Genomic DNA, 12,496 nt, shown 5'->3' with positions numbered 1-12,496 from the left:
GAAATCAAACACTGATTTGAGTCTACTGAACACTTTGTTTTATTTTTACAAATATAATAAATATAAAAACAAAAATTTAGTGACGATTGTTTCACCTTGTTAGGGCATTTTCAATGTTTATAATTTCCATTTACATATTTTTTATATTTGTAAAAATAAAATGAAGTGTTTAGTAGACTCAAATCAGTGTTTGATTTCTAACATTATAGAGTTCTACAAACTAAACACCAAATCAATCAATAAAATTATGTATAATTTAAATTCAAATAAAAAAAAAAAAAAACAATTATGCAGTATTCAAAAATATATATTGAAATTAATAAACTTCCAGAAGGTAATCGTATTATTTGGAAGCAAAAATACCGCTCAAGCTTTGACGATCGCAATCGGTCAGTCAAGTCGGTTCCTACGTCGCGTCGCGTCCCGAACGTCAACGTCACGCGTCGGTCGGTAACAAGGAAATCTTCAAACCGATACAGTTGCAATCGGCTGCATTTTGGCTGCAATCGCAAAGTTTGACATCTGCCATTGTGACAGTTCTACTGGCTTCTGTATCGAAATAAGGGGCAGATAAAGGTTCGTAATGCAAAATTATTTTAATATCATAGTAAAGACTGCACCATAACACAATTTTATGCTCTTTAATGGCGATTTTACCGCATATTCAATTGAAATTATTTGAGGTTATGTGCTATTTTTGTTTGTAAGGAATTTCTGCATTATGTAATGTCAAATTCGACTAGAAATCATTGTTTTAAACGCAATATTTAGAGTATTTCGACCTACTCACGTCTTACATTGACAATATAAAAGCTTTAGACATATAGACATTTTATAGTAGAAATAGTACATTTTTTAATCTTCATGAATGCGGTTATACTAAAACTTGTGTATCTGGGAAGTATGTTTACTAGGGATGGAATGGTTGTGAAATATATTGAAAGGAGGGTGAGTGCTGGGAACTGAGTGAACCGTGAACTGAAATCAACCTTGGCAAATAAGTGTTTGTCGCAAGAGGCAAAATTAGCAGTTCACTATGGAATCCTCGTCCCGACTCTGATGTTTGGGAGCGAAGTATGGACTTGGAATTTAATAGACTCCAAACTATTTTTTTTGCCAAAAACAAAATACTTGCTTTTTTTTCGCATACCTATTGAATAAAAAATTTAATACAAAAGTTTTCAAATTAATTGTTGCTTTACATGAATTGATTTTGATCTATCTTCACCGGGTAGTCTATTTTAGATGCGTGGAGGATACATGTCTTAGTACTGTATCTATACGTATTTAGTGCCCTTTATTTAATTTTTTTAAATCTAGGTTGTCCTGTATATTTTCTTTACCGGAAATAATAAAACGCAATGAACCCCGCGTTTCCTAATGCGTCTTCCGTTAGTAAACATCCTTCAACAAATACCGGTAAAGCCTGCCTGGGCGTGCGAGATACATATTAAAATAGACCCTCCATATTAAACTGCCCCATCCCCCGGATACCCTTAAAGGAGGTACGGATTTCTGAAGCCTACACATGCCTTACATTATTCAGTATCAATCTCTGTATATATCTCAACAGAGACGAAGACGCAAATTTAGTTTTTGGGTTGATTGATGTGTCTTTCGTACTCTTTGCCGATGTATGTCGATAGTGGATGCTGGGATCCTATCCGAAACGTCTTATCGACAAATAATGCAAACGATATACGACGCAACAAATCAGATAAACCCAAAAAGCATTAGAAATTAGAGAGTTTTTTGGGTAGGAAATATAAATATTTAGGCATTAACAATACTTATGATCTATCATTAGCTGATTTAAACGAATGCCTTTGACAATAAAATATGTAACATTCACGTTTTATATCCACCTTGGTTTAAACATTGTTTATGGTTGGTTTATGGTTGGTTTATGGTTTATGTAAAAAAAACAATTGCCTGATCTTTTTATGAGTAAAAGAGAATAACAGACAAAATAATTCCACTGTAGTTTAGATATTTAAAAAAGTAATATTTATTTTAAAGTATGTATTTATAAAAAAAAACTGCCAGCTAATCCTTAATTTTTAAAACAATTGTCAATTTTTCTTTTTATCTAAATATCTAAAAAGAAAATATATTACAATAGAGATGAAGAACATTTAAGAAAGTTAATATTGAAGTCTAGGCATCTACAGGGCTTATGACCTGTCAATGCCTGGTTTAAGTGGCTACTTTACCCACTGAGATGAATTATTTATTACTAGTATGTAGGTGAAATAATTTAGTTAGATAAATCTCACTCGCATAAATAAAGGTTTCTGCTCTTTACCTTCACAAACATCAACAGATGAAAGAATCGAAGGAATATAGATGTTCAAATATGGGCAAAATGGTAAATGTTACACAGTGTGTAAAGTGGCCACTTAAACCAGCCATTGACAGGTCATAAGCCCTGTAGATGCCTAGACTTTTATATTACCTTATCTTAAATGTTCTTCATCTCTGTTGTAATATGTTAATATAAACAGCTCCTCGGGGAGTTAAATCCAGTCCTTGTCTACAAAAATGTTAACAGACTCAAAATATTGTTAGTAAGAAACGCTCTAAGCGCGCTCATAAGCACATATTTGTTGGCGATAAGCACATTTCTTTTCATGTTCCCAAGCATGTAACCAGAAGGCAAAATCGGCTATTTTTTTAATCTTCTGGAAGCAACGTTTGTTTTTATTCCCCAATGTCCAGAATGTGTAGATTAGTCAATTCGTCACACGACTTTAACAGAGTTTTTTGGGCCAGCTTTTCGTAGATATCTTCGCCCCTAAAACAGTGTGGAATGAAGATGGATTGGCGTGGTTTAGCTCGAAGTCTTATATGTATGTTTATCGTGTTTACGAATATGTATATTGTATACCATTATTTTATTGCCCTTGTTTATCGTTGCTACATAGTTTTATGTTTTTTTTGTTGTTCAGTTTCTTGTATATATTTTGAATTGTCTTAGGCTGTATTTGTATATATAATAAATACGTTTTTTTAAAAGAGCCCATTCAAAGTAAAACTTTGTTTATGTTTGTGCTGTTTATGTTTGGTGTAATGGTCAGCGCGTTTGCCTACCATGCAAGAGGTCTCGGGTTCGATTCCCGACATGGTTGGCTTGAAACATTTATTTAAAAGAGTATTTTCACACTAGAATATTTCTTAGTCCCTGGACTGGAACCTGAAGCGTAAGACTGATCATCTTACCTTCATGTAAGAAAAATGATCAAGATACGCTGCGATCGGTCTACCAATGCATCTCCCTATGCACCATTAGGTGCAGAAAGGGAATGATGATGATGATTCTTATCGCTGTGATTTTTTAAGGTTTCGTAATTTTGAAATTACTCCACCCGTGACGTCCCTAGTTTTCATCGATGAGTTGTCCTGACATTTGAAAGGAGAATTGCAGCTGTCAAAATATGCTAAATCATTGGTCGATTCGGAAGAACTTATGACGTAGTTAAAAGTAGTTCATTTTCATTATTCAAGATGCGCTGCGATTGGTGTACCAATGCAGTGCCTTATGCAGCATTAGGTTCGGAAAGGGAATGATGATGATTATTCATGTTTTCATCTTTTTTTCCCTTCATTTTTGTAAGTAGAGGGATTTATATGTTTTTTCATTATGTATTTTTGTATTATTTAATTTAGTACGTACTATTATTTGGCATATTATTTATTACTGCTATTTCTTACTATAGTATTGAGTGAGTTTCTAGAAAACATATCTCAATTATCATTTCAATAATATTTTTATATATACATCATTCTTCTGTTGATTTCAATGATATCTTATTTTGTTTTTTTAAATTCTACTATATTTTACTATTATTTTGTTGATTTTAATGACACCATTATTTTGTATTTTTGATTGTGTGTGAATCTTAATTGGTATAATTTATATTTTTAAAATTATTTCTGATTATCTTTTTTGCATTGTATTCTTTGGAATTTTATTATTTATTACTTATACCTTTTTTTCTAGATTGTTATTCTATTGCATCACATGTCATTATAATTCAATCTTTTTAATTTTTTTATGTATTTGTATTGTTAATTGACACGGGCATAGCCTAAAAAGCCGTAATAAGTTCATAAATTTTTAAACTTGTGTATTTTTGAATGAATAAATAAATAAATACGAAGTATGTTTTTTTGACATTGTAAATCACATTTATGCATAAAAATATGTATAGACCTTATAATTTTGATTTGAACGTAAATATTGTTATTTTTCGTAAAGTCTATTGCTTTATTAGTATAACTAAATAAATAAAATAGAAACCTTAAATCGAGTGGTGTTAAAATGGCATGCATGACAAAATGCAATAATATAATCAAGGATTTCATATTAAAATAGACCCATGCCTCTGCCTAATCACACGCGAATAAGGGCATGTAAGTGAACAGCCTTAATCTACTTTTTCACAATTTTCATTAAGTGTTTTCCAAGCCCCTTTTCCAGGCTACAGCTTAAGTAATGGTGGAAGAGAGTGTGGAGATTTATTTAAAGTGTTCTTTGTTAGGCACGTATAGTATGCTTAATCTCATTTTGTCTATAATATGTATAGGTGGCCTTTACTGTGCTTATAATAACGAACTTGAAGACGCAGTATTGATGAATTTGCGAATCTTTAATTTCTGCCCACCGTTCTAGAAAAATATATTTGAACGAGTTAAATCACGATTCGTAAGCGTATTATGTACTTCGTTCTAGTAACGAGAGAACCCTTTCAATGCCCATTCGTCTCTAACTGCTTTGCCTTCTCTTTTACAGTAATAGCTGTTCAACCAATTTCCTTCGAGTACCTATTAGAAAACTCCAAAATTGATGTAGTCAAGTCCATCAGAGATTAAGGAGTTGTTTTGGACTATAAACTGACATACAACGAGCATATAGATAATACAGTAAATAAATCACTGAAATTACTTGGCTTCATTAACAGATTATCCTCTGATTTTACTAATGTCCGTACAATCAAAACTCTTTATTGCTCAACTGTTCGCCCTCTTCTTGAATATGCCTCAGTGGTCTGGTCTCCTTTCTATGTCAATCGCATAAATCACATTGAATCAGTCCAACATCGCTTGCTTCGAAAAATAGCGTGGATGCTTGGACTAGAGAGAGATAATTATTCTTATGCTGAAATAGAGTCAATGTTAAATATTTCTAGTATACAAAAACGTAGAACTAATATTGACTCCATATATATGTTCGGCATACTAAATGGTATAATCGATGTTCCATCATTACTGGGACAAGTAAAATTTAATATTCCGACTCGTAGATTGAGAAACAATGAAGTACTGTTCGTCGATCAGCATAGAACAAACTATGGCCTAAACTCTCCAATGACCCGCCTTTGTCGTATTGTTAACTCAAGACAGGATCTGGACTTTTTTGGTTTAAGTTTACAACGATTTAAACGAGCACTAAATAAATAATCCAGATCTTGTCTCGATGTCCCTTATGTTTGTCAATGCTTCTTTCTTTTTTCTTTAAATGTTTTAAACTACTCTTTTATTGTAATATTTAAACCTTATAAATTGTATACATGGACAATGTCCGTTAATAAATAAATAAATAAATTGTCGAATAATCTACCCATTAATGTCAGAGACATTCTTTATTCACATTAAAATCACGATTAAAATGTCATTTCCTGAATATTTCAGTTTTTCCCGTTTCCTCCCTCTTTCCTTCCCTTTTTATCACCTCACCTCTTCATAGTATAGTGTAGATATTTAGTCAATTTCAATTTCTACAAAAATATATGTATTAACGAGTATAAAACAATGTTTTGTTTTATAGTGTAAATATTGTTACATAACTCCAATATGTCCATATACCAGTGATTTTCTTAAATTGAACGGTTTGAGTACGTAGGAAGAAATTATCTTAAGGCAATTTGCCCGCCCTTATGCATATGTTTTTTTTATTTATTTTTATTATTTTTTTAAATTTATTTATTAGTTTATACATACATTGTTACAAAAATGGCACAAAAAAACACTCTGGCAAATTCTGCTTGTACTAGGAGTAGGCTCAGTATATGAAGGGTCGGCAAGCCAGAAATATTAGTATGCCTAATGTTGCAATCGGTTCCTATATGGGCAAATGCCTGTTCTAAGAAACCGATTTGTTGCGGCAAATATGGTTTTCGAATATGTTTCCTATAAATAAAAATAATATTAAAGAAATAGAAAAACAGTTATAGCCCAAAAGAGAAACGTGTAAACGGTATTTTTTTAAAATTATTTATTTTCTTTTATTCAGGAAACATACAGTACAGTTACAAAGTTTAATATTTTACACAATTAGACTTAATTCTAATGGACCAGTGAAGTTTCCATATTAAAAAGCAATTATATGTAAGGTTAATTATGAAAATATAAAAAAGAGAAGGAAAAAGAAAACATAAATAAAAGTTGTTTAAAAATTAAAATTTAAGTGAAAAAAATATATTTTAAGGTTTGTAGTTTGTAGTGAGTATTTACAAATGGAAATAATATTAAAAATTAAGAAAATTGGTTAGAATAATTAAAAATTAAGAATGGAAATAAAGAATGAAAAACATGCTCAGATGTAAAAATAAAATAAAATAGTAATAACATTTTTTTTTAAAAAAGGAAAAACATAAACACATATTTATTTTAAAGGATTCAAAGAAACGATGAGAAGAATCTTTAAATGAAATATAAGGGATCTGCATATAAAGCGTTTAAACAAATATGTAATTAAAAAACAAGGAAAAATTACCTTTATCATCGCATTTACTCCAATTTATTCTAGTAATTTTTTAAAACTCATGCAAAGTATAAAGAAATACATTATTCAAAATTATTGGCAAAATTATAGGCACATAACTTTAGCATACAAGATAAAATAGCATAAGGCAAAAATAAAGTTTTAGAGTGACAGATACAATGCATAATTTATATTAAGGTTATCAGCGTCAGTGCCTACTCATAGTTAAATTACCGATTTTCATTTAAAAAAGGAATTTTTTTTAAATCTGCATTATTTTCATGTTGGTTTAATAACATGTGGAGCCGTGGAAAAAGTAGTCACCTTACATGTGGCATAGTTTGAACTATGCGAATCAACGGAGAAGGCAAAAGTAAGTTTGCCTCATTCCACACTGTTTCACAAAAAAAATTAAATAAAAGATTTCGGGGCTATCAAAAACATCATTATTTTGATCAGTCGCACTAAAACTGAAATTTCCCTTCTATTATTAATATGTAATAATTTAAAATACGTCATTAAACATTTTTGTGTCTGTTTTCAGTTTGTTAAAAACCGCGTTTGAAAACGGGAATTCTGGATTTAAGTTGTGGTTGAGCGGGAAGTGAACCTCGTAACTTTGAAGCAGAGTCCGGCACGTAACTAACCATGGGAACACACTACAACCCACAACCTGACACACTGAAATATTCTTTATAAAATAAAGTTAGTTAGGTACGTAAAAATATAAATATTAGAATTGATTTATTATTTAATCTTATAAGTTTTTAAGGTTGGTGACTTATGTCGTATTTATTTAATCTTCTGTAACGGTTTGTGATTAAAAAATAAAATCTGTTATTCATGTCTAATTTCAAACTTTTTTTCGACCTAAAGAATGTGTAAATAGGTTTTAATGTCGATGAAAGAAATTGCAGTTTTGTAATTATTTACTGCTAGCTTTTTTGCCATAGTATCATTCTTTTTGCCATCGTATTCAGCCTTTTTTGATTTACAATTTTTTAACCAAATTTTTTTTTTTTTAAAACATAATGAATTAACCGGCGGTTTTTCTTTTTAAAAAACAATATCAAAACGAATTATATTACGAATACAGCAACATAAACTAGAAATGAAACCAATAAAATAAAAACCAAAAAAACATAAACAGAAAAAACATTATAAGATCTAGGTTGAATTTACTAGTAGTTGTAAGAAATGTATTGAATACGCATTTTGTAATTAATTAGTAAAGTTATTTAATATACAGATTTTAATCTAAATTTGTTGCGACAGAGAGGGTAAACATTTTTGAGAAGCAAATAGGGAAGTCTAGTCATTTACAGGGCTTATGACCTGTTATTGACTGGTTTCTGTGGCCACTTTACACACGGTGTAACATTTACCATTTTGTCTCTGTTTGAATATCCACATTTGTAAATGTAAATGCCTAGACTTCCGTTTTGCCTTCTCAAAAATGTTTTCCTTCTCTGTTGCGACAAATTTAGATCTAAATAACTCCTGACGTGACCTGACCTATGAATCTGACCTATGTTTATCAGGATTTATCTCCTGTCTACAAACATATGGACGTACTAAAAACATAGTTGAAAGGATTTTTGCTAACCAGTCCGATCATCTCGGGTAGAGGTGTCTTGAAACCATTATAAGTCTTATGATCGAGGAACAGAACTTCATTGTTTCGGAGTTTACGTGAGGGACCAAATGTAATTGTTGGAGAATAATCGGAGAATAATGTGGAAAAGTGGCTATATGAATAATAACTGTTACCTTGTGATTGGGATTCGTTATATCCTTAATTCTCTATCTATTCCACATTTGCAACGTTTAAAATAAACATTACCAAAACAAAATTCCTTAGGAAAACTAGTCCCAATTAAAATAAAGGTTTTATACCGTTCAAAGATTCCGCCCTACGAGTTTATCCTTAGCTTATTTTGGCACGAAAATCTAGGTAAGGGTACATTTTTGACAGATCAGCTGGCCGAGTAATATAAACATGATGTTAAACTTTTAGCCATTTTCAAAGTGTCATTTTTATCACAGATAATTTTTAATCACGAAACAATTTTTGATTGTTACATTTAAGGGTGGTTTTTGTAATATCGGTGTAGTTGTGTAAGTCAATCGATGTTGCCATTCATGAGCCAAGTTTTCATTGATCCAAAGACAAAATGGATGCAGAAGATGTTCCTTCTTCTCACGATTGGCGACTGCTGGACTCTATTGCTCAGATGACCTGGTTTCATATGCCAATACACTCTAAACTACTGTTTATATATTATCAAATGTCTCCTTTACTTTTATGTTCGTGCTTTATGTAGATCTCGAATGCTTTATGTTTCGAAGTAATTTAGCAATGTTTTTATATAGGTAATTGCACGTAATTTATACCGAAAATTGACCTCAATGCAAATATCTATCTTGTCATTACATCAATGCTTATTATGTTTGTATTGCGAAATTCGAATTGGGTAAAAAGCTTTAGTGAGAAATAAATGTTTGCTTGGCTCTTTGTGAATCATAAATTATCATAATATTTTATTTCAAGCGAAAGAAAATTAATTCGTATGTTTAGTATTAATTTGCGACAAAAAAATTAGCTACGCCGTAATTATTTTGGTATATCGCCTCTACGTTATAAATAAACACGCAGCTCATATTTTCGCAATCGATATTAAGGGATGATGGAAACTAAACAAAATTTGATGAAAGATTATCGATTATTAATAACAAAAGCTGTAATACCAAAGTCATGACCGAAATCGACTTATCTCGAAAGGTTCTGTTAACGAATTGATTAGGTTACCCGACTACGAAGTGGGTTATCACCACGACGGGCGAGGGAGATAGATGAATGGGACTTACGTGAGTAAATTCCGAGGAGGATTCTACTTGTCTGCTAACGCGCTTCCTGCGTTCATCACCAGCAGGTTGTCAGCTCGGGCACTGTCAACAGTCACGGGGCACAACTGGAGTATAGGCGCGGGCGGAGGGGACCTGTGCCTTAGCGCGGCGCTCGCAGAGTGACGCGGGGGCGCGAGGACGCGAGGGCGCGGGGGCGCGGGTCGCGGGGGCGGGCCGGCGGAAGGAAGAGGCCAGCGCCGCGCGGCGACCGCGCGAAGCTCTCCTAACGATTGGGAAAAATCTCATCGCGAAGGTTCCGTTTGTATCGACGCTCCGAGGAAGTCCGAAATGCCGCTATCGATTGTTTAGGCGTTGACGTTTTCGCCGAGTTTTGTGGGAAAACGCCGATTCGCGGAGCGCCGTGCTGTGTGACATGTAACGGAAGGAGCCTCCTCGATCCAGTTGACGTCACCCGCGTGCATTCCTCGGCGAGCCGGTATTACTTTTCGAGTGTTCGTCTTGTAAACAATGTGAGTATGTCACTATGTGTACCGCGTATCGTGCGTGGGGTCGGGTGACGGGTGACGGGTGATGGGTGACGGACTCTCGTCTCCTCGTCTACCAAACTTTATTTTATATGTCCTCGTACTGTGTTCATTATGTCTTTTTACTAAATTCAATAGCCGTCAATACTATCGATATATCCTATTGAATCACCACCGATAATTTATATCGTAACCTTTGACATTTCATTCGACTCGCATACCGTCTTGGCGCAGGTATAAGTTTATGTAACTCGATTAATCGGGTAATAAGGAGGAAACATATAAAATATTATTAAAATTCATAAATTTAATTCGTATGTAAATATCAAAAATCTAGTTTATCTAGCTGAAATCTAAAATAATTCTCTTTCCTGAAAATTAATTTAGTATTTACTGATGCCGGATCGCGTGTACGAGGTTATTGACTCGATACGTTTCCTTTGTTTTTCAGCGGAGCCATGTCGATGGACGATGTGGAGCTGAAGACCGTCCTGCTGCAGTCTCCCGAGACCAGGGTCATCGGCGGGCCGGGCGGGGGAGGGGAGGGCGCCGCGGCAGCGGGGATCTCGGAGGAGTACGTTCACACGGAGAGGGGGCGCGTGCTGGTGGCCGTACAGGGGGCGCGACACAAGCACGCCATCATCACCTACCACGACCTCGGCCTAAACTACGTGTCTGGCTTCCAGGCGTTCTTCAACTACTCCCACATGCGCAGCCTGCTGGAGAGGTTCTGCGTGTACCACGTGAACGCGCCGGGGCAGGAGGAGGGGGCGCCCACGCTGGCCGACGACTACGAGTACCCCAGCATGGACGAGCTGGCGGCGCAGCTGGACTTCGTCACGGGCCACTTCGGGATCAAGGCGTTCGTCGGCTTCGGCGTCGGCTGCGGGGCTAACATCCTGACGCGCTACGCCCTCCTGCGGCCCGAGCGCGTGGACGCGCTGTGCCTCGTCAACTGCGTGTCCACGCAGGCCGGCTGGATCGAGTGGGGCTACCAGAAGCTCAACGCGCGGCACTTGCGCGCGCGCGGCATGACGCAGGGGGTGCTGGACTACCTCATGTGGTACCACTTCGGCAACGGCACGGAGGAGCGCAACCACGACCTGGCGCAGGTCTACAAGGCCTACTTCTCGGAGCGCATCAACCCCGCCAACCTGTCCCTGCTGATAGACGCGTACGTGCGGCGCGCGGACCTGGATATCTCGCGGGAGCAGGCCACGCTCAAGGTGCCCGTGCTGAACGCCACGGGCGGCCTGAGCCCGCACGTAGAGGACACGGTGACGCTGAACGCGCGCCTGGATCCCGCCAACTCGGCCTGGCTGAAGCTGTCGGACTCCGGGATGGTGCTGGAGGAGCAGCCCGCCAAACTCGCCGAGGCCTTCCGCCTGTTCCTGCAAGGCCAGGGCTACTGCGTCAACGAGTGAGCCCGCCTCGAGCGAATGTAATGTAGTCAGCTCTCCATAGGGAGTACCGTTATTATCGAATTACGTAGGTGTTGTATGAATGTCGAGCACTTGCCCCGAATATTTTTAATCGGCAGAATATTTTTAATTCTAACAGTATGTACCTACCTCTATTCGAATGAAATTTTCACAATAAGTAGATAATATACTCACTGCAAAACGTGCTATGTGATGTGATGCAAATTACAAGCTGAATGCGATATTAAATAATATTATATTGATGTATTTTCGTTATATTTACATACATAACACTAGACGTTGTAAGCTTGTAAAAACCTTCGGTTTATTCGACCAAAGAACAGAATGGAGAACTGTAATACGAATAAGTTTAATGTTTATCGATTGGAGTAAGTTCTACATGCGCTAGATTACAGTACGAGTTACGGATACACCGGTTTACGTTACTCGGTAAACACGAACGGGGGAGATATCCTATTCGGAATTATGTTAAATATTGCATTTGAAGAAATGTATTATTTGTATGTATAATGTAGTCAAAAATTTGATGCGTATAAATAAAATACAATCGTCAGTTAAGACGTGAAACACGTAGGTATTTATTATTCCAAAGCTCGCTTTAGAGCTTTCGGTGTTTTCACATAAGTACCTAGTACTTGGCTAGAGAATTGACGATGAGCTCAGTACTGAAAATAAAAACCCCGACAAATTATTGATAAAATATTGTACTGCTAATAAAATAAGTGTCGATATTTTCCTGAAATATGATAATTTGGGTTTAGTTTTGTATTGTTATGCACTCAGGTGTACCGGGGCCCGGGGCCCAGGGCCCGGGGCCCAGGGCCCGGGGCCAGCGCGCGGAGGGAGCTACGACACAAGGATAATATTATTATTGAATGTAATTATTATAAAATGCATTT

General features: G+C 35.8%; 2 protein-coding genes across 11 annotated transcripts in view; one reads left to right on the top strand and one right to left on the bottom strand.

Moving 5' to 3' along the window:
• Positions 1-9,804, bottom strand: part of LOC148272560 (synaptotagmin 1-like) — an 85,511-nt gene extending 75,707 nt beyond the window's left edge. For 5 of the 6 annotated variants that reach the window (XM_088239878.1, XM_088239877.1, XM_088239879.1 and 2 more), the window contains exon 1: positions 9,632-9,770. The gene's annotated coding sequence lies outside the window, so the exon portion shown is untranslated. Of the gene's footprint in view, positions 1-9,631 lie in introns of all 6 variants that reach the window. The other variant, XM_088239875.1, reaches the window with a different exon arrangement.
• LOC148272559 (protein NDRG3-like) lies at positions 468-12,166 on the top strand. Of its 5 annotated transcripts, none has more exons than XM_088239884.1 (3): positions 476-576; positions 7,308-7,477; positions 10,607-12,166. In XM_088239884.1, the coding sequence occupies exon 3, from the start codon at positions 10,614-10,616 to the stop codon at positions 11,577-11,579; it is 966 nt and encodes a 321-aa protein (XP_088096010.1). In that variant the 5' UTR covers positions 476-576; positions 7,308-7,477; positions 10,607-10,613; the 3' UTR covers positions 11,580-12,166. The 5 variants fall into 5 exon arrangements, with proteins under 5 accessions (XP_088096012.1, XP_088096010.1, XP_088096011.1 ...); XM_088239885.1 differs by having other exon boundaries at positions 477-576; positions 7,308-7,468; XM_088239886.1 differs by lacking the exon at positions 7,308-7,477 and having other exon boundaries at positions 468-576.
• Positions 12,167-12,496: the final 330 nt, after the last annotated feature.

The sequence above is a fragment of the Micrasema longulum genome, unplaced genomic scaffold (genome assembly GCF_059751315.1).
Source record: "Micrasema longulum isolate JH-2025_06_02 unplaced genomic scaffold, ASM5975131v1 h1tg002293l, whole genome shotgun sequence".
NCBI classification, from domain to species: domain Eukaryota; kingdom Metazoa; phylum Arthropoda; class Insecta; order Trichoptera; family Brachycentridae; genus Micrasema; species Micrasema longulum.
The sequence above is the reverse complement of the archived record's forward strand: the minus strand, read 5'-3'. Positions and strand labels throughout refer to the sequence as shown.

Excerpts from the sequence above, each read along its gene's own strand:
- LOC148272559 (XM_088239886.1), top strand. The coding sequence starts at position 10,614 with ATGTCGATGGACGATGTGGAGCTGAAGACCGTCCTGCTGCAGTCTCCC.